This window comes from Dendropsophus ebraccatus, chromosome 6 (genome assembly GCF_027789765.1).
Source record: "Dendropsophus ebraccatus isolate aDenEbr1 chromosome 6, aDenEbr1.pat, whole genome shotgun sequence".
In the NCBI taxonomy this organism is placed as follows: domain Eukaryota; kingdom Metazoa; phylum Chordata; class Amphibia; order Anura; family Hylidae; genus Dendropsophus; species Dendropsophus ebraccatus.
In genome coordinates, this window is record NC_091459.1 from 47,073,358 (window position 1) to 47,096,764 (window position 23,407).

Below are 23,407 nucleotides of genomic sequence, written 5' to 3' on the forward strand. Positions count from 1 at the left end.
TACATCACCTTTTTTACAGCTTTAATAATTTGTCTGAAAATTTTTGGTCTCAATGTAATTCAATGTAAAAAAAACAAATGTAAAATAGGTGTATTTTAATGGATAATATGGCTAGAGATCCATGAATCTACAGTAGTAACAAAGCAAAGCGCCTCATTATGCTTGGCCATCGGCTTTCAGGCTGCTGCTTTTTTACTCCGGTCCGGCAGCCTGGAAAAGCTGGATACAGTTCTGGGAGAAGTTTCCCAAGACTGCATCCAGATTTTCAGGCACCCAGAGTGGAAGGGAGAAGAGTTCAAAAACAGCAGCTTCGTTACTACTGTAGATTCGCTCATCTCTAAATATTGCTGTTCCTTAAAACACGTGTGAAAATAGCTTCAGAGGGGAAAGCAGCGCTACTGAGAAAATGACTTTACTCACAGATCCTGGTGATTTCTGGGGTACCTGTCACAATGATTCTCTCTGCAGCTCATTGGGTTGCAGTAAATACATTGTACGCCTGTCAATTTCTTAGCACTATTCCTATTAGCCACTTAACAGTCGCATTAAAATGGGGAAACACCATCCCCCAAAAACTTTTTTTGTAGATTTTAAATGTGTAAGTAAATCTTGTTGATGTTTAACTCCAAAATTTTTACAAAAAACCCTGCGCCCAGATGTTAGTTGTAAGTCAATGGAAATGCCATACTTACTTTTTTTTTTCTGCTGAGGGTTTGGCAATTTTCCTGCAAATGGTGGCCATAGATTTCAATGGAATTTCTTCTGTTTATCTCATACACGCCAAAGGCAAAAATAAAGGCATCCACAACTACAGTCAAAAATGCCAGAAAAAAAACACCAAGATAATCTTAGGCAGCTTTTCTGGCTTTTTTTTTTGGAAGGCCAGAAATATATATATATATATATATATATATATATATATATATACACTAACAAACTGTGTCTTTTTTTTTTGCACTTGTTCCCACACTTTTTACCATAGAGTAAAAATAAAATTTTATCTTTATTCTGATGGTCAATTTGATTGCAGTGATAGCAAATATGTATAGTTCTTTTTATTTTCCAGTCTTCTTTAGTGCAGTGCAGATCAGCCTGAATCCTGTTCAGGCAAAACGAGGTCAATTAGAATAGAGCAGCATGCACAAGTCCATGATATAGTGTATGCAAGCTGACTGTATGTCACGGACTGAACTCTTGACTTCTTATGGAACGCTCGGCATCATGACTGCTCCAAAACAGTTAAAACTTCTTGTTACTGTAAGTAAGGCTGCATTCACACGTTCAGTGTTTTTCCCGGTCCGTGATTGTGGTCCGACAGCTACCTCCGTGATCCGTGCAAAACAGTCTGTTTTTCATCCGTTTTGCATCCGTGTCCGTTTTTTTCATGAATCTGTGTTAAAGCATTTTAAATTACATTGATTACATCACATCCGTGTCTTTCACGGATGAACACGGATGTCACATCCGTCTACATCCGTGAAAAACACGGATCTCATTGATTTCCATGGGGAATCCTTTCCATGCATCCGTTCCGAGTAATGACATGTCCTATTTTTTAACGGAACGGATCACGGATAACGCTTCCGGATTCACAATAAATCATGATGCAGGGTGTTCCATAAGAAGTCAAGAGTTCAGTCTGTTATTTTGCGGACCGTATATCACGGACATGTGCATGCTGCCTAAGGCTTGTGCACTGAACTTGCCTGCTGAGGGACCTATCTGTGACAACCCAATCTTTCAGCGTCAGCTGCGACTGAATGCTAATCTGCAGACAGAATCATTGTGACATTGGTACCTTCTAACAAAAAAAAATATTCCACAGAAGACAGACCCTTTAAATAATGAAGGGCAAAACTTGTAGTGTGAAAATCTAATATGACTAGCTGAACAGAGGTCAGTCAGTATTTTTAATACAGCAATAGAAGGGTTATGTTTTGATACAGCGCAGGCCGTCTCTATCTGCACCATTACTGTTTGCATATCGACCAATGGTGAGGAGCAGCTATCATCGTGTTGTGGCTGGTGTTGAACCAGTAGAAAATCTTTAGAAGCCACAATATGCTGCAATAAATACATAATAAATAGTTGGAATACATTTTAGCAACAATTGGTTCTAACTACTGTAACAAAATACAGAAGACTATTGTATTTTGAGGACACCACATAAATGTAGTTTGCACAGCTCATAGAACAGGCTTGCTTGTTTATATTTCATGCGAGGCATCAATAAAATATGCATAGCAGTTAAGTGATAATGCTTTTCAAAGATGTTTAAGCATACAAATCGAATTTCTTTGAAAAAAGGATACATGAGCAAGACTTAAACAAGAAACACGAGGAAGACGTCAGTGACTTAACAGCAGCTCACATGAGAGAGAAGCAAGTTTTAATGGCAGAATTTGCAAAGACACAGGCAATACTCGTGGAAAAAAATTCTGCATTACAAGTTTCGTAAGTTTAAGGATATCAAAATACATTTTTGAAAATTGCCTTTAGGGCGGCTATTAACTTTTTCTAACAACTAACTTCTTCTTCAAATTTCCATCACTTTAGTACTAAGGCTATGTTCCCACATTTTTTTTTTTTTTTTTTGGGGGGGGGGGGGAGGGGACAGTAAAGCAGCCCAAAATGTGTTTCATGGCTGTACTTTTATTGAATTTAATGGATAAAGAATTCATTTTGAATACCTTTTGCTGTAGCCCAAAAGGGTTGAAAACACAGCCAAAACATGTAGGCTCAAAAAATATCTCCAATTGTCAGACATTTTTGTTGCCTGAAAACCAGCTAACAGGACGGGAACATAGCTGAATTATTACTAACAAGTCTTGCTGTGCCTCTCAGTAATTAATGGTTGCCTGTATAAATGGTTACAATAAATGTCTATATTATGGTACCCTAGTTATGTTGGCATGTCTAGGTAAAACATAGCAGCTGATGAGCATGCAGAAAACCAAAGTAAGTTACCAAATCATTAGGCAAAGTTGTCTATTGCAGCAGGAGTTTCAGAAAAGCAGAATTTCTCGTTCTCCGGCAGACATTTTAGGGGTCTGTTTGCTGCCTTACTTTTATATGGGCATCGGACAGACTGGTATAGTTAGTGTGGTCAGTAGTACAGTTATGGAGCATTGTGACTGATAAATTGTGTTGTGAGTCTAAGGTTTTGTTTTGCTATATTGCATGCTCTTATCCATTGGTGTGAGCATCAGTGACTGCCTCCTTGTTACTGACGGCTCTACAAAATTAATCCTGACCAATGTGACAGATGTTGAGGACCAAACTGATAACCTTCTGATTACATATAATCACCAAACACCAGAGAGGCTTCAAACTCAGTCACCTACTTGGCAACCAGCTGTTACACTGTGCATACTGCCAAAACCAGAACTTCATCAGTAGTAACAAAATGATGGAATATATAACTAGGTACCAATTAAAGAAACATCTGCTTCTTTCATCTTGACTCTGTAGACTCCAGTTAATATAACTACCACACAAGTATTCACAAGGAAATATAAAATATGTTCCGTAACCAGTCACCACTTTAAAATGTAAAATATAACCCCCCCCCCCCTCCCCTCAACACACAATGGATGTCAGGAAATATAAAATAACCTAGAAATATAGAGGAATAGAAATAGGTCTTTCTCTGTTTTCTGATGGGATACAAAATACCTCACTTACTGGGCACTATGGTGGGTAGTAATATCCCCATTTCCAATGTTAGGTAACACGTTCTGTACCTCTGCCCTAGACTTTCTGGTCTAAGGGCCAGTCATATTGTTCTATTTCCAGAGGCTGCAATAAAACTTAGAGAAGCACTCTTGGAAAAACAAAAATGCCACTTACCAGTCTTTGTGTCCCCACAGTATGTAATTTTTTCCCTTCTTCCTGGTATGGCACGGGAAAAGTATTTGACCCAGCTGATGGATTGCCTACTCGGCCTATCATTGACTGCAGCGGTGTCCCACCCCCAGTCACTGACTGGTTGAGAGGGCAATCCATCAGCTGGGTCGTGACGTTGCAGGATGAAAAGCAGGAGGATGCCGGTTGGGGTGCCGGAGCATGGACGCATCAATGGGGGGCACGGGGACTGGTAACCCTAACCCTCTAACCCTCCCAAACCGCTTGTACCTTCAGATAGCTGCTTTTAATCTAAAATCTGTCCTGGGGTCTGTTCGACAGGTGATGCAGTTATTGTCCTAAAAACAACTTTTAAACTTGCAGCCCTGTGTCAAATTGGCGTGGCCTAGAGTGTGTATGTCCTAGGATTGCACCTCCCTTTCATCCCTCCTCATCACTAGGAATGCCCCCAGGCAGGATTTTTCCTATTCATCACTTGTGTGCACACAGCACAGGTGCCTTAACGATACAGCTCATGTGCAGTGTTCTCACCACATGGCCACGCCAATTTGACACAAGGCTACAAGTTTAAAAGTTGGGTTTTTTTTGGACAATAACAGCATCTCCTGCCGAACAGACCCCAGGGCAGATCTTGGATTAAAAGCAGACTGTGGGTACAGAGTCTCTTTAAGCTGTCTAAAATTACTTGCTGCTATCTTGCAAAACATTGCAGATTCCATCTGAATGTATTACCATATGGTAATAATTTCCTAATAATTTTCTGTGTCCTGATACAGTATTAATATTCCACTTAGGTATAATGCCCCCAAATGGTTGTAATTCTGACTGTGCTCCATAGTTTTAAAGTCTCCTGTGCTTCCATATAGTTAAAAAGTGTTCTCCTCTGTCCACATATAGTTATATTAATCCCGGCTGTGCCCCATATAGTTATAATGTTCCCTGCTGTGTCCACATATATTTATAATGTCCCCTGATGTGCCCCATATAGTTATAATGTCCCCTGCTGTGCCCCATATAGTTATAATGTTCCCTGCTGTGTCCACATATAGTTATTTTGTCCCCTGCTGTGTCCTCCATATAGTAATAATGCCCCCTGTTGTGCCCCCTATATAGTTATAATGTTCCCTGCTGTGCTCTCGCTTTAGTTATAATGTACCCGGCTGTGCCCCCATATGGTTATAATGTTCTCTACTGTGCTCTCACTGTAGTTATAATGTCCCCTGGTGTGCCCCATATAGTTGTAATGTTCCCTGCTGTGTACACATACAGCTATAATGTCCCCTGCCCTTATTAAATTATAATGTTTAATGCTAAGTGTGCTCCCTGTCAGACAAACATTGGCAAAAACATTTTTGCACAAACCAGCTGATTTGCACAGATTGTTCAGGAGGGTCTGAAGAATATGACAGAGAGGTGAAGGTGTTGACTTGGCCACCAGGTTCCTCAGATCTCAGTCTAATCGAGCATCTGTAGGATGTGCTCAAAAAACAAAAAAAAAAAAAAACAAGCTTAGACAGCTGGTAAAATAGTACAGGTGCAGAACATAACAAACAGGCTATTCGTACATTTCTGAGCTCCCCAGGTGTTTTCCTGCATCATCTTCAGACGCCGGCTGAACAGTCCCACATCCACTTCCGAGACTGACTCCGCCTGTCAGTGACAGCCTGCTAAGCCAATCAGTGAGCGGGACAGTGCTGCAGCCTGCTGTCATGAGTCTATATCGGATGTGTAGGCGGGATTGCTCAGCTGAGAACTGTAGAAACGTATGAGGACATCGGGGGAGCAAGAAAAGTTACGAATAGCCTGTTAATTCTAAGCGGAATTTGCCTTTAAGCAGATTTGTTTAAATAGAACCAATCAGCACAACTGTACTGATATGGTCCTCCGCTGTGCAGCTCCCCGTACCTATCAGCCACGCCTGTGGCAGTAATATTGCAGCGCAGAATATTTTTTATTCCACCGCGCAACAACGGGAGAGGGGCAGCAACTAGTCATCTGGGTAGGGAGGAATAAAACAATTTCTTCCCGGCTGTAAAGCTACTGCCGCAGGGGTTGCCGGCAGCTTCGGGGAGCTGCACAGCAGAGCTATACTGGGCAGCAGGGAACCATATCAGTACAGTCGTGCTGATTGGTTCCCTTTAATGTTATGGCTAAAGTATATACAGCCATAAATACATAAACACATAAATATAGAAAAGCATATCTTCAATGGTAAAACCTAACATTTTACCAGCTCTGGTCCATACACATATGCAAATATAAAGCAGACAAAATTATAGCTGAAGCAACACCATTTCACTATTTGAGACATTAATTCCATTTTTAGAATGTGTCCCTTAATCTTTCTGTCTGTGCACAAATATCTGGCTGCAGTTCAAGCAATTAGAGAAGCCGCTAGCGCGTCTGAGCGAGCAATCAACCATCACAGGAGATGGCATCTTTTTGTTGCATATCTTCGTTCTTGATTTTCTCGCCTTCCATTAGAGTATTGATTTAGCTGTTATTCCTGAAATGATGGAAGACTTGTCATATTTTTTTATTGTGTCGCCGCTCTCTTTTATGGGCACTCAGATCTAAAGATCGTCCAGGCAGCCCCTTCCGCAACTCACCGGGGTCCCCTCTGCACCTCCCTGCTTAATGTCTGTGCATGTAATAGCACAGACAGCGAGCGGGGAACAAGGATCAACCGAGCCTTGACCTCACACTCGCTTGCTCCAAAATATTGGGCCGTGTAATAGGGCCCTAAGAGCCACTAACCTCAAAAAGGTTTTTTGTATAAAGTGCAGTTTATATTTCACTATGGACTTCAAAATAAACGAACTGATCAGAAGAGTCAGCCAATCTGCCCCCTACTTCCATCTTAATATTCATCTAGCTATCTGTAGTGATGTAACTCCAGGTGAGCGGCAAATGAATATTTATGAAGAGGCAATGGGTGACAGGCAGATCGGTGTACTAAGGGGTGAAAAGTACGTTAACACTGATGCTAACAGACATTTAGTGGTTGGTGGGAGCCAGGTTTGGCTTATGGACTCATTCTATGGGTAACAAAGGTTAGGACTTATTGAAGGCTATGTTCACAGAATGTTGTTTTGCAGCCGTCCTTTTGACACCAAAGGTCATGATCATTATTTACAGCTGTAAATTATCAAAAAGACAGGCGCAAATTGTGTGAACATAGCGCGGGACTGAATCACTAAATAAGATATGTGCTCTTCTATCAGTTCTTGTTGTCATTGGTTTCCAAGCCACATTAAATTGAATAAGGGATCACCATGTTGTATTATGTATTAAAGATTGACAGAAATGGAGGAAAAGTATCAGAACAGAGAGTCAAGACCGGAGGACCTGCAGATCATCTCTGAATTAAAGGACATGGTTGCAGAACGGGACCAGCTTATCAAGAAACTGATTGTGAGCCATTTTACTGGGCTTTTTTTTTTTTCTCTTAAACTAAACAATTTGAAAGTGTTTACCACCATAGACCCATTGTCATTAACAATTCAGTGATCTTTAAATAACTGGAGCCTTATAAATAATAGCTGCTCTGATAAATTATTAAACAAAGCGGCATTTACAAACGAACAATTTGTGCTTAAAATATTAATACTTGATGGTTTTGAAAGCAATTATCTAAACGTGCAAAACTGCGTGAAAGAAACACAGTCAGAATGACACTTTTATTTCTGCAGGAAGACAAGAAGTTCTACCAACTGGAACTAGTGAACCGAGAGACCAACTTCAACAAAGTATTTAATGCAAGTCCTAATGTTGGCGTTATAAATCCTCTAGTAAAGGTATGTAATGCAGTGCTTATTGCAGTGGGTTGTCACATATATATTATTATTATATATTATATACTCTTCCCCAGATGTCAAATTAAAAATTTTTTTTTTGAAGAAATCAACAGAAGTCATGATTGCAATCAGTTTTCAAATATACTCTCTATTTTTTTTTTTTTGTTTTCTATTTTTAAATTAACGTCATACATTTGGCCACTATGTGTCTCCTGTTTGGTCAAACTGTGGTCCATGCTTACTATTTTCTGATATTTGGTCTTTTCTCTGTTAAAAAAAAAGAGACCAAACACAGGAAGTCCCATGTCAATTGGGACATGGCTTGGTATTGATTGACAGCCATTCCTCACTGCACATGTATACAGCTGCTGCGCGTCCACATTCAGTAGCAGAGGATCCTAGGGGTTCTTGCATTGTATGGTCAGCTCTCCTGTCACACAGCACCAAAACCTCGGTTACATAACAAAGAGCATTGTCTCCTGATAAGAATGTATATGTGATAATACCCTGTTTCCCTGAAAATAAGACTGGAGGATTTACAGGATAGCTTAAAATAAAGCATCCCCCAAAAATAAGGCATCCCCCTGAAAATAAGACACAGCGCCTCTTTGGAAGCAAAAATTCATATAAGACACTGCCTTATTTTTGGGGAAATGCAGTATAATTAGCAAAAGGTAATTGCCCTCAGGTGATATACAACCTGCACGATGAACAGGTGTCTTTCCTTGAGTGCATAAAGGACTGGGACCTCCTGCGTTTGCTCTTTTTTTTTTTTTTTTTATCGGAGCACTAGGGAGCAATGAAAAACAATTTGACAGGAAGGGAGACACCTAGTGGTCATATGTATAATGTTTTTTCAAAGAGAACCTGTCACACCACCCAATTCCCCCATTCCCCCCCTCCCCCCCCCCCCCCCCCGGCCGACCCCCCAGTGCAGACACATATACTTACTGCTTCCAGGAAGTCCCGGTCCCGGAGCCCATCCCACTGCAGAGATATCCCCGTCCGAAGGCGTGGGCGCGCTCCCCAGAGAATGACTGGAGCTGTCATTGTCTATTGGCGTCTGACTCATCTCTGATGAGCGTGCGCACAGCTTCGGACGGGGATATCTCTGCGGCGGGATGGGCTCCGGGACCGGGACTTTGTGAAAGCAGTAAGTATATGTGTCTGCACTGGGGGGTGACAGGTTCACTTTAAACAAAGAAGACTAAAAAATAAAAAAATAAAGTGAGTATATTGCAAAATTGCTTGCAATCACAACCCCTGTTGATTTCTTTAAAAAAAATTGTTGCGACAGGTACGCTTTAATTTTACGTCTTTAGGCTGCGTTCACACTACGTATATTTCAGTCAGTATATTTCAGTCAGTATTGCAACCAAAACCAGGAGTGGATTAAAAACACAGAAAGGATCTGTTCACACAATGTTGAAATTGAGTGGATGGCCGCCATATAACAGTAAATAATGGCCATTATTTCAATATAACAGCCGTTGTTCTAAAATAACAGAAAATATTTGCCATTAAATGGCGGCCATCCACTCAATTTCAACATTGTGTGAACAGAGCCTTTCTGTGTTTTTAATCCACTCCTGGTTTTGGTTGCAATACTGACTGAAATATACTGACTGAACTATACATATACTGACTGAAATATACGTAGTGTGAACGCAGCCTTAAAAGTTATGACTGTAAAATTATCGTGTGCAAAGGCCTGTTTTAATATAGAACTCACGTTAAAAAGGCAGTTTTCTGGGCCAAAATATAAAGGGTGAACATAACCCTAACATATATAGATCTATCTACTTTCAATTTGACGTTAAAACAACAGGGGTGTCAAAAGTAGTTGTCCCACACCAAAAATTGTGGTGTAAGGGTTCTGATTGGGCTAAAAATAGAAAAAAATAAAAACCTCAGCTGCCCTGATGCCAAACCATGTTACTGTCCCCTGGTCCTGACCAAGCAGGGCTTCCTGCTTTCTGTATCGACACAAAGGATCCCACAGCAAATTACAGGATATGGTTAGTCTTATATTTTTATTGTTAGTTTTTAAACTCTGTAAAGACCGTGGCTGTGTTAGTACAGTAGCGCAAAGATTTAAACTAATTCGGAGCTCCCAACATCATAATAAACAATGATGCTGGGAGCTCCAAACACTGTTCCATAACACATCGGACCATGCACGAAATGTAGGAATGAGGCCTAGCAGGAGTGTTCCACTGAAAGGAGCCACAGGCGTTTCCCAAACTATGACATAGTCATAGTCATTAGAGATGAGCGAACCTCGAGCATGCTCGAGTTCATCCGAACCTGATCGTTCGGCATGTGATTAGCAGTGGCTGCTGACCTTGGATAAAGCCCTAAGGCTATGTGGAAAACATGGATATAGTCATTGGCTGTATCCATGTTTTCCAGACAACTTCAGCAGCGACTGCTAATCAAATGCCGAACGATCGGGTTTGGATGGACTCGAGCATGCTTGAGGTTCGCTCATCTCTAATAGTTATCAAAACAAACCCTTTGGCAGCCTTTGGCCAACAGAATCCTGCTGCTCTCTTTGCTGCACTGTGTGTAATAAATGTTTAATTTGTAATGAATAAATTCTGGCACAGAAGCCATAGTAAATCTGGGCCATGATCCCCTTCCATGTTATAAGTGGTTTTTCTTCTCCATTAACAGGGAGTCAAAATTCTATGACAGGGAGTCAAAAGTAGTATATTCATGACATTGTACTGAGGCTACCGCCACTCTGTAGCATAGAGCCTAGAAAACCAATCAACAATAGCCTGCATCCCTAGTTTTCCACAAAGCACTAACTACCTGTACTATCCATTAGTTCAGCCTTTACAGCCATGTTATGTACCCCCATTGGCCCATGAATTGTATCCAGTAAATACAGTGCACAGTTAGGGAATCGGGAAGGCACATTGGTGCCATCTAAGTGTTTTCAGCTCTGCAGGTGATACAGGTTTATGTGCATTATAGCTACACTTTAGCATGCTGACAATATAACTACTCATGGCTGTAAATGTTCCTGTGGGCTAAAACACTTTATGCATTTATTGTATCATTGTAGCTTGTTGTTTTAAATACTAAGACCTCATTCACATCCACAAAATTTGCAAAAAAGTGCAGAAAATTTAGATCCCGTTGGTTTCTATGTGCCTATTCACATGTCCGCAAAAAATAAAAAGACATTTCCTAGACATGACATGACCATAATTGTGGCACAGACACACCGCAAAAATATACTGACTTGTGAATGAAGCCTAATGCCTCATTCACACTTCCGTAGTGCAGCCCGCAATTGCTGACTGCACTGCGAATCTGCATCAGTAGTGCTCCACAATTCACTACATAAAAGATAGTGATCTGTGCCGCAAATGCTGGTCCGCACTCGTACCTCTCCTTTTTTTGCGGCACATACACACATACAGACATGTGAATGGGGCCATTGGAATACATTGGTCCTATGTTTAGTCTGGACGTATGTTGCAGAGAGAACTACGGACGTGTGAATAAGGCCTAAGAGTAGTAACCCTATATAATACTGTGGCCCTTCGAGTTACAGTGTTAATTCAAGGTTAAAGGGGTAGTGCGGCGGTAAAGAATTATTGACAGAATAACACACATTACAAAGTTATACAATGGTCTGTGAATGGCCCCCTTCCCCGTGTCCCACCACCCCCACCCGTGTACCCGGAAGTGTGGTGCACTATACATACCTGTCACGTGCCGACTCGTCTCCGATCTTCAGTCTGCGATGTCGTCTTCGGACGGCCGGGCCGAATCCCTCCGAGCGCCCTGAGTGCCGGCCGCCCTCTTCAGATGCTCAGCCGCGATTCGGCCCGGCCGTCCGAAGACGTCATCGCAGACTGAAGATCGGAGACAATTCGGCACGTGACAGGTATGTATAATGCACTACACTTCCGGGTACACGGGTGGGGGGGGGACACGGCGAAGGGGGCCATTCACAGACATAACATACATTACAAAGTTGTATAACTTTGGAATGTGTGTTATTCTGTCCATAATTCTTTACCACCGCACTACCCCTTTAACTGTTAAACCTTGGAATCATTGGGGGGAAATAAAGGAACGGGATAAACAAGGAAGCCCCGTTCCTTCCTTTATACATGTCCCCCATTTATGACTTATGCTTTGATTTGGATTCAAAAACTGCATCTGAAAACCTAAACTTGTGAGCACACCCCAGTAACTGGCTCGGTAGCTACGGTAGTCAGCAGGTGATTGAAATATAGTACTTTATGGAGCCCCCCACCCCACCCACAGAGCCCATAATGTTTAGCCATTTGTGCTACTGGCAATGATATAGTTATATACATGCTATAGGTACCTGCAGGGGCTGTTATTTTATAATGTGCCTTACTTGTGTTATTTTAAAAATAAAAACAGCAAAAGAAGAAGAACGATAAGTCCTCAAACAGGTTTGTGAGTTCCCCTAATCTAAGTGCGGTGGAGATTAGTGGAATGGGAAATGGACATCCTACCCGCCTGGACCCCATTCCAAATTCACCCATTCACGATATTGAGTTCAACAGCAGCAAGCCTCTCCCACAGCCTGTACCACCCAAAGAGGCCAAGACCTTTTTGAGGTGAGCACTGCCTCGCCAGTCCAGTTGCCGTTGGTCATGAAAGTGCCGGACTTGAATTCTTTTTTTTATGTTTAATTACGGCATTTGCAACCTCTTTCTAGAGCTCCTTTTTTTGTGCATGTATTTGTTTAAACCTCACATTATGTTGTGCATCAGTTTCCATTGTGCAGATTTAAGGCTGATGCTTGTATGTATATTACTATCTGTTATCATTTATATATTCAGTGCTTGGTACTTTCTACTTTTAATAGAATAGATTTAGAAAACATTTCTTGTATTTTATATTCTAAAACTTCTGAAAAATCCCTTTAAGGCTAGGTTCACAATAAAATATGCAGTAGAAAGGTATACCGGACTCATGGTGGGCCCATTCATGTTATGGACTGAATGTAGTTTACTTATGACTGTGTTTGAACATATACTTTCTTGGTACAGGGCTTTTGAGTCCTACAAAATAAAGAAAAGCATTTGGAAACATAACTGAATATAGTCATTAGTAGACTAGTTACGGTTCATTAATGGGCCCGACGTGGTATATGGTGGCATACCATTGTGCTGGAATGCTGACACTACAGATGTATGGCACGTTTCTTATATGAACCCAGTCTAAGGGCTTATTTACATCAAATATGTGCCCAACATGGCACAGACACATGAAAATTGTTGAAACGTGATATCAACTTAACGTGTGCATAGACAGGCAAGGCCTCATTTATTTTAATGGCTCAATAATATACAAGTTTTATGTGGACTTAGAAGCATGGTCTGCTGCTACTTTTGGGTCCAAGCCTGAACTTATATACACTTGGAAAATAGTCCCTAGCTATGTCTGGGCCATTGAAATTAATTGGGCTCCTGTCTTTTGGTGCATCCCATTTTGACATTCCACAAAGGGCTCAAACGCAGTGTCAAGCCTATTGCTGCTATTTAAAACTCTATTGCTGTAATCCTATGTTTCCAGTAGTTTCTAAGGCTGTAATCCTAAATTACTGTGGGTTACATTTAGCAACTAAATGCTTTAGTGACCTCTAGTGGTGAAAGTGAATATTTACATATTTAATCCATATAAGGTAAAGTAAAGTACCTTAACAAAAAAATAGAAAATACCTTTCACTGAATTGACCAAAGCATGCATATATTTTGTATTTTATGGCATACTCTGTGGTGCGCATATATATATATATATATATATATATATATATATATATATATATATATCCCTGAGGTTGATTGTCCCTGTGTGCTTCTTTTATACAATGAGAAGTTGTATAGCACTTTATTGTACCTTCAGCCCAAGACCAAAAGTAAACTACCTTTCCCTTGTCTTTTGAATGTAACCTAAGAAATTATTCGGACAAGAGCACTTCCATTAAACTGTATTTCAGTCCTACCTGTTGTTTCAGTTGTTGTATACTATGATGCATGACACTGCTGGGTAAGATCACTAAGTGTACCTTGTGTGCACATTCATGGTGTTTTGTGCTTAGCAGATGAGAAGTATATAGTGTTGTAGAGCATTATATTGTGGGATGTGACCTTGGTAATAATACTTCTTACACTTACTGTCCTATATAAAAAGGAGGCTAAAAGAGGGGGTAAACACAGACCAAAGGCATATGGGATAAATGATTCATTGTACGAAGTTTCCATGCTTCCCCAGCATCTATTAGCTTGTGCTGCTGGGGAACTACAATGGATTGGATGTGCAGATAAATCACACAGGGACAAGGACAAGAATCGCTATTGATTTTGGCTTTGCTTCTAAACCAATGCTTTCTGTTTGCTGACCACCGCTGCGTCTGCTTTCTTGCGGCCTTGTGCAATGTGTTTTTGACAAGTATACCTTGTAATGTGTTTTTCTTTCTCTCTGGGATTTAGCCCTCCCCAGACTGAGACTTCACCGGTGGCATCACCAGATCCACAACGCCAGGAATGGTTTGCCCGGTACTTCACTTTCTAAGAGACTGTATTTGATAATGTCTCTCTATTGTGGCACAGCTTTGATGTGGACTCTTTGTACAAGCATGACCTTAACAAACCCTTATGTGACCAAGCTTTGCCGTAACTACTGTTTGTCGAACACTGTGAACGAGAGTGTCTCCAATCGGAAATGCACTGTTTAATAACACTCTGTATTTGCTTTCCTTCCAGTGAAAACCTCCTTTACATTTTACAGAAGAGAAAAAAAAACTGATTTTTGTAGAATAACTGTGCTACCTCCTTGCCCTATTTATTCCTTTTTTTTTTTATTTAATTTCTGCTAAGCGTACTTACTTCAGTGCTGGAATAATCCACTCCACATTGCTCTGCACTGACGTAATTGAGATGCCTTCTCAGTAGATCTGGCCACAAGGCTACAATGTCTAGAAAAGACCATTATAGTTTCTGTTGAATCATGTTTAATAGTTTGACACCAGAAATAACACTGTGCCTGGAGTCAGATTCTCAGCTTCTGATTGGTATGTATATACTATGTATGGCTATTGTATTCCTATAGTAATGACATCAAACCCCAAGTCCCAGTGTGTTATTTCCTATGGAAGTCACTTTTATTACATATATATAAAAAGATATTTTTTCTTATAAAATTAATGTTTGGTATTGTTATTAGAAAAAAAACTTGTGTCTTGAATTTCTTTACATGAATATACAGAGGAATAAAGTTTAGGGGTATGTTCACACATAGGCCCAGATTCATCAGCCTGTCTTAGGGGCCGATTACTGGCCAGGTGTGTTGTTAGAAATGCTTCTTCAGCTGATAATCGGCCCGTGTAATGGAACGTTTACGCAGAAAGATTAATCTGACAGATTTTTGAAGCCAAAGCCAGGAATGGACTATAAGCAGAGAACAGGTCATAAAGGAAACATTGAGATTTCTCTTCCTTTCAAATCCATTCCTAGCTTTGGCTTCAAAAATTTGTCAGATTAATCTCTCTGTATAAACACACCATAAAAGTGACAGCTATCAGCTGACCAGTGGGAAAATGCCCGTTCTCAGCTGATCGTGTCTTTAGAGCAGGCATCAAGATTCATCATTATCGACTGCGTATCTTCCTGTGTAAACAGGAGATGTGTAGCCGATAACAGTAAAGGGAAACTGGCAGCATTTTCCAGATCATACATGCAGTGCATTCTTACCATCAACGCTGCTGTGTGATCTGGCATCTGACTCTCCCATCAGGTCGCCACCTCCTCCAGAATGATTGACAGAGGGAGGAGGCGAGATGACGGATCACACATCAGTGCAGAAGGTAAGTATAGACTGCTGGTGATTAGGGAACTGACAGCACGGGTATATACATATGTTTTTTGTCAGTTCCCATGGCTGCTTGAGCGATGCAAGGATCGTTCATGCAGCCTGACAGCTCAATTTGTCATGCCGTATAAAAGGACTGCAAATGAGCACACGGCTGACAAATCATTAAATGTAAAAGGACCCTTAGATCGATAGCAACTAATCACATCTCATTCTTAGAAACAAAAGTTATCTGTGTCTGATTTATGTGTCGGACAGATTGATAAATGTGGGCCATTTCTTTACTTGGCAGATTTTATGCTGTGTAAAGATATATAAATAAATAGTTGAACACTGCAGAATAAAGTCCAAGACATATTAGAGTAGATGTGAACATACTCTGAAGATCTTCTGTTGTGAAGCAACAGCCAACGTATGTGTTCCTTTCCTGAATACATTTCAGAGGGTTATAGTGGTGATCTCCAACTTCTGGCTTTCTGGATGTTTCAAAAGTACAGCTCCAGTGATATCCTGCTGCCTTATGGTAGTACATTTACTATGGATATTGGTAAATACGGCATTAGACTTTTACTGATATTTGTAAGCCATTGTGTACTTTACCTACAGTGTCAATCCACATTAAAGAGTTTAAAGAGAGGACTTTAACCTGTTGTTATGTTTCCATAGCACATTGGACACACAGAATGAAGGTAAATTTCTCACCTTCACCCTTAGGGCCATAAATATGTGTATTAGGTGGTTTGGTGCGCTGTGGGTGGGACTATTGTGATCTGCCCCGCCTGCCCCTCTTTATGAATATTCGTTTGTTATGTCACTGCAAAGCGCCTCCTCATGGATGGGCGGTAGTCCCACCCCCAGTGCACCAAACTGCCTAATTTACATAGGAATTAAACTGATAATGAAGGTAAAAAATGACCTTCATTGTCAGTGTAATTGGCGCTATGGGAACATAAAAGGAACAGGTTACAGTCTTCTAACCTGCTCTAAGGGAAACTACCCTTGAGGCCGTGATCACACATATCCGTATCCGCAGCGGATTTTACACTGTGAGTTAGCAGCGAAATCCGCGGATCATCCTGTTAACCCCCGCGGCCCGGGTACATATTTTACAAGGTCTCCGATCTGGCGTGCTTCGGGGGCTCCCGGTGCTCAACCAATGCAGTGCCCTGACCTGCTGAGTGCCAGGAGCTCCTGAAGCAAGTTGGAGCAGGGACCTGGTAAAGTATGTACCTGAGCCGCAGGGGTTAAGAGTGCTGACTTTAACATACTGTCAAAATCATCCCGCTGAGAGTATGTTATCCCATTAAAGTGAATGGGCAGGTATCTGCAGCGGAATTTTCTGCAATCTCGCAGCGTAAAATCCACTGCGGATATGGTATGTGTGAACCCAGCCTTAATAAGTATAAATAGATTGCTTTACAGATCTTCTACTGATTCTGAGTAAAAATGAGCGAATATACAGTAGGAAAGAAGCAAATGGCTATGTTCCTATCTACCTTGCGCTTATCCAGCTGCAGGCTTTGAAGTATGCTCTGCTCCCTGCCGTTCTTTCCCGGGTGCTGGGAAAAGACGGATCCAGTCCTGGGAAACTGGGAGAAGTTTCCCAGGATTGAATCCATCTTTTCCCAGCAGCCAGGGAGAAGTGGAGCAGACTTCAAAGCCTGCAGCCGGATGGGTGGAATGTAGATAGGAACAAAGTCATTTGCTTCGTTCCTACAGTAGATTCGCTTATCTCTAATTCTGGACTTCCAAGATTAGAAAAACATAGGCTCTGTCATCTAAAAACAGTGCCACACCTGTCTTCAGGTTAGGTGTGGTATTACAACTCTATTCAGTGGGACTGAGCTACAATACTTGCACAAACTGAGTTTGTTGCGCTGTTTCTTAAGAAAAGCAGCTTTTTTTTTTTCTGGATAACTCCTTTAAATTTCAGAGCTGCCTTCCCTAACCTATAGACTTCAGAGATAAAATCTCTTAGCATACCTCGCAAAATGAATGTTTAGTGGTAATCGTGGCTTACATTCTGATGAGCATTCTTTTGACAACAGACAGTGCACGGCAGTCTTCTCCAACCAGTGACTCTGAAAGCACATTTGGCCACTTTGTAATATACTGTGTGTCTGAAAGGTCCAGGCTGTGAGTAATTTTCTCGGTCACCAAAATATAGAGCAGTATGATGATGGAGTAGGGGTTACAGCTGCAATGTTTCTCTCTCAGTGCCCACGTATGTGTTTATGTGTGTGCATGCATGTGTGAGTGTTTGCATGCTGTGATAGGGGAAGCAACAGATGGGAGACACTAAGGGCATAAAAAAAAAATTATGTAATTCTTGGCTTAGACCAAACATTCTACAAATGTACTAAAAATGTGGTGTAGTTGTCGCCTGCACCTGCATTGCTATTTTGGTTTAGTTTTTGGTGGATTTGTTTGCGCAATTTTGGAACATCTAAATCACACCCTTTTAATGCAAAACCATGGATACTCTTTTGCAAAACTCAGTTCTTTTTGTCTAATTAGTTTTAAAAATCTGTTGAAGAGCAGATTTAACACCGAAATGCCAGGGCGCATGCTTTTATTTATACCTTTGCAATACCCCTTTAAGCCAAATTTCTTGCCCTCACTCAGCTGTGGCTTAGTACGGGTCCTTTTACACACAAAGATTATGCACAATTATCTGACAGATTTTTGAAGCCAAAGCCAGGAATGGATTTCAAAAGAGGAGAAATCTCAGTCTTTCCTATATGACCTGTTCCCTGTTTATAGTCTGTTCCAGGTTTTGGCTTAAAAAATCTGTCAGATAATCTGTGTGGTGTAAAAGGACCCTTACTTACATTGATTTTGAGCACTTAATGCAAACCACACTGCTATTATAACAGACAAATGGCAGTAAGGTATGGTATAAGAATAATTGGGATTTTGAAGAGGTAAGTGTGGTATTTTTACATAGAGTACGTACTACTAGAGTTATTTAAAAGGGATTTGCTACACTATCTGCCACAAAAACAAAGCTTCATCTTTAGGTTAGGTTCACAAATAGTATTTCCTTCAGTCTTTTTTTTTTTTTAAACCAAAATCAGGAGTGGAACCGACAAGGCAAAATTAAAATGGGAAGATGTGCCCAGTTTCTGTGTTTTTAACCCACTCCTGGTTTTGGTTGAAAAAAAACACTGAACAAAAGCTGACGGAAATAGTATGTCTGAACATGGCCTTAAAGACATGTGCCAACATAACCTTTTATAAAAATTTTACTGTGTGGACAGCATATTTCAAGATTACCAAGATTCTGGTTTTCTGATGTCATCCCCATTTCTCTTTATTGACTGCTAGCATATCATTAAAGGGGAACTGCAGGTAGAAGTTAAAAAAATGAAACTTCTGCAGAAGCATATAGCTAAAATTATTATGTTAATTTGTTTTCCCTGAGACCCATTGGCATCTCAACATATGGGGTAAATTCGCCTCTGCGAGCTCCTGGGACGAAGCAATATTTCATGAAAAAATAACAATTAAATTTTAATCCCCTCCTCCATGAGGTATAAATAAGCTCCACCTCCCCCTAGACCTCAGTCTAATTATAAAGAAACATAAAACACAGGGAGGGAGTCTTGTGATGCCAATGGGTCTCAGGGAAAACAAATTAACATAATAATTTTAGCTTCCCTTACGTCCCATTGGCATCACAACATATGGGGAATTAGCAAGCATTATCCCCAATGGGCGGGTTATTTATTAAGTCCGCATTAAGAACAGTTCTTGCAAAGGTTGTTCTTGACAAGAAAGAAGTATCCAGCCTGAAATATCTCACAAAGGTAGTCAAAGACGACCAGGTAGCTGCCTGGCATATGTCCTCAAGTGGCACAGCGGCACGCTCTGCCCAAGTGGAGGCCACAGCTCTAGTAGAGTGAGCCCTGGTAAATTCTGGTGGATCCAGATCAGCAGAGGAGTAACATAAGGCAATGGAGTCACAGATCCATCTGGATATTGAAGGTTTTGAAGCCTTCCTCCCCTTGTTCTTTCCTGCGAAAGGGATAAAGAAATTCTCGTCTTTAAGAAAATCACCTACTCTATGTAGATAGATCTTGATAGCTCTGGATACGTCCAATAAAGAAAGATCCAAGTCTTCTTCAGATAATCAGTAGGAGAAAATACAGGCAATACTATAGGCTGGTTGATGTTGGCAAATGAAGCCACCATAGGCAGGAATCCTGGAAGGAACCTAAGGATAACTTTGTCTTGGGAAAAAATCACGTATGGAGGTGCGGAGCCAAGGGCTTGAAGTTCTCCAACTCTCTTAGCAGAGGTAATGGCTAGTAAAAGAGAAACTTTCAATGTTAACTTGAAGTCTACTTCCTCCCAAGGCTCAAAGGGAGGAAGACACAGGCGTCTCAACACAAAGGATAAGTCCCATGGGTCTACCTGCTTTACCAGGTTAGGCCTAGTCTAGCCTTAATAAAATTCTTTACCTCTAAGATCTGAAAAAAACGTGAGTTTAGGTGTGCAGAGAGGGCTGCTATCTGCACCTTGATGGAACTAGGTTTTAATCCTTTATAGAAGCCTTCCTGTAAAAACTCCAATGACTGTGGAGTAGAAGGTTTAAGTCCATCAATACTCCTGCTTGCACACCAATCTTGAAAAATCTTCCAAATACGTGCATAAGATTTATTTGTAGTGCTACTACGAGTGTGAGAAAGGGTATACTATACCTTCTCAGAAAAACGAGTCCAATACGGTCCTCTCAGTCTCCAAGCTGTCAAGCTGAGGCTGGAAAGATTCCTGCACAGATGTTGACCCTGTAATATTAGATCCGGATGCAGAGGTAACCTCCAAAATTCCCCTCTGCTCATATTTATGGGCAGGGTGAACCATGACCTCTTAGGCCAGAAGGGAGTTATTATTATTACTGACGACTGATCTTCGTCAAACTCTGGGAATCATGGCTATGGGAGGAAAGATATACGCCAGCTGGTATGTCCATGGTATTGTCATTGAGTCCACTACCATGGGATTGTCTGCCCTGTAAAGGGAACAGAAATTCCTCAGTTTGGCATTGCTTGCTGATGCCATGAGGTCTCTCTGAGGAGGCCCCCACCTCTGGGTTAACTGAATGAACACTCTCCTAGAGAGAGACCATTCCCCCGGGAATGTCAGGCCTCGACTCAGTCGATCCGCCAATGTATTGTAGAAACCCCTGATATGAATTGCAGAGTCCGGTTATTCTGGTTTCTGCCCAACAGAAAATCTTCTCTACTTCCCTGAGGAGAGAAGGGGATCTGGTACCTCCCTGTTTAGGTATGCCACGCAGGCCATGTCGTTCATCCGGATTCTGACTGCTCTCTGTAAAATAAGAGGAGAAAAATGAAGAAGAGCTGGGTAAATTGCTCTGAGCTCCCTCACGTTGGAGGGCAGAGCTGATTCCTGTTGACTCCAAGATCCTGCAGTCGTGATGACTGTCAGATGAGCTCCCCAACCTGTTCCTGAAGCATCTGTCGTGATGGTTACCCAGTGTGGTTCTGAAATTAAAACTCCATGTTTGACTTGTCTCCACCACATTAGAGAATGTCTTGTTTGAGTCGATAGAACATGCATCGTATCCAAGTCCTTCAGTCCTCGGTTCCATACTGTTAGTGCTTCTTTCTGAAGAAATCTCATGTGCCATAACGCCCATGGCACCGCGTCCGCAGCTGAGGCAAGGAGCCCTAGAAAGCGCATTAATGTTCTTATGGATACCTGACGAGGAGGAATTAGGAATTAAGTCTGATTTCTCTATGTTGATGAGCCAACCTAATTGTTGAAGTATGTCCTGGACATAGTTCAACTGAACTCTCAGAAGATCCTGAGTCTGAGTCATAATCAACCAATCGTCCAGGTAAGGGATAACTTTATCCCCTGTAAACGGAAGCGAAAACAAAGGGTGCGGAAGTATTACGGATGGAAGGACTTTGAATTGTAAGTGTCTTACCTTCCCCTGGATTTGGATGGCGATTCTTAAAAATCTCCTGTGAGCCTTCAGAATCGGTACATGAAGATATGCATCCTGTAGATCTATGGTGACCATAAAATTTTCCTCCTGGAGGATAGATTTTACCGATCTTATGTTCTCCATGTGGAACGTCTTCTTTACAATGCACCTGTTTAGATATTGAAAATCTATAATAAGCCTCCACTTTCCGGATGGCTTCAGCACTAGAAACACTCATGGAGGAGGGAATTAAAATGTAATTGTTATTTTTTCATTAAATATTCCTTCGTCCCAGGGGCTCGCAGGGGCGAATTTACCCCATATGTTGTGATGCCAATGGGACGTAAGGGAAGCATTACTTACCTATCTATTCCAGTTTTGAAACTACCAAAAATCCATTTGTTTTGGGGGTGTTTGTTCTGTTTTGTGTTTCTGCACTTCCTGGTTTATCAGTTGCACTCAGTACTACAGGTTCCAGAATGCAATGCTTTCCCTCAGCTGTTCATCACAGTCCTCCACCCTGCCTATTCCCTGCCCAAAACTGTTGCAGAATGTCTAGGCTGTGTTCACACATTATAGTTTCAGGCTATGTCCCACTACGTGAGAGACCGGACATACTTTTACGTAGTGTGAACAAAGCCTCATTGTATTACTGAATTATTTGCAGTAATTTATGATTTCATTGTGGTCCCACCCACACAGCACGCTGTGTTCTCTACCTGTAACACCACACAGCACTCTGTATTCTCTACCTGTAACATCACACAGCACGCTGTATTCTCTACCTGTAACACCACACAGCACACTGTATTCTCTACCTGTAACACCACACAGCACGCTGTGTTCTCTACCTGTAACACCACACAGCACTCTGTATTCTCTACCTGTAACACCACACAGCACACTGTATTCTCTACCTGTAACACCACACAGCACTCTGTATTCTCTACCTGTAACACCACACAGCACGCTGTATTCTCTACCTGTAACACCACACAGCACACTGTATTCTCTACCTGTAACACCACACAGCATACTGTATTCTCTACCTGTAACACCACACAGCACGCTGTATTCTCTACCTGTAACACCACACAGCATACTGTATTCTCTACCTGTAACACCACACAGCACGCTGTATTCTCTACCTGTAACACCACACAGCACTCTGTATTCTCTACCTGTAACACCACACAGCACGCTGTATTCTCTACCTGTAACACCACACAGCACGCTGTATTCTCTACCTGTAACACCACACAGCACCCTGTATTCCCTACCTGTAACACCACACAGCACGCTGTATTCTCTAGCTGTAACACCACATAGCACACTGTATTCTCTACCTGTAACACCACACAGCACGCTGTATTCTCTACCTATAACACCACACAACACGCTGTATTCTCTACCTGTAACACCACACAGCACACTGTATCCTCTACCTGTAACACCACACAGCACGCTGTATTCTCTACCTATAACACCACACAGCACACTGTATTCTCCACCTGTAACACCACACAGCACACTGTATCCTCTACCTGTAACACCACACAGCACGCTGTATTCTCTACCTGTAACACCACACAGCACCCTGTATTCCCTACCTGTAACACCACACAGCACGCTGTATTCTCTATCTGTAACACCACACAGCACGCTGTATTCTCTACCTGTAACGCTGATATTGGAATAAAGTAGAGAACTTTTTGAATTTTTCTGCCGTTTCTGCCGAATCTGTTTAGCATCATTTACTTATGTTACTGCATCATTTTTGTGAATACGCTGCAGTACTGCAATGACACTCCAACATGTGTGAACACAGCCATAATTTCACTGCACACTTCTGCACAATTAGAGAGATCAGGGGATTGGGGGATCCAGCCAAGCCTCCTGTGACATCACGCCCTGCCCC

The 23,407-nt window shown here is 41.5% G+C and overlaps 1 protein-coding gene across 7 annotated transcripts in view; it reads left to right on the forward strand.

Annotated features, from left to right (window-relative positions):
- FAM184A (family with sequence similarity 184 member A) overlaps window positions 1-23,407 on the forward strand; it is a 207,400-nt gene that overhangs the window by 117,579 nt on the left and 66,414 nt on the right. For 4 of the 7 annotated variants that reach the window (XM_069974902.1, XM_069974901.1, XM_069974903.1 and 1 more), the window contains 3 exons: window positions 2,308-2,454; window positions 7,161-7,278; window positions 7,557-7,661. In XM_069974902.1, coding sequence (XP_069831003.1) covers window positions 2,308-2,454; window positions 7,161-7,278; window positions 7,557-7,661 — 370 coding nt within the window. The other 3 variants (XM_069974905.1, XM_069974911.1, XM_069974906.1) reach the window with 3 other exon arrangements.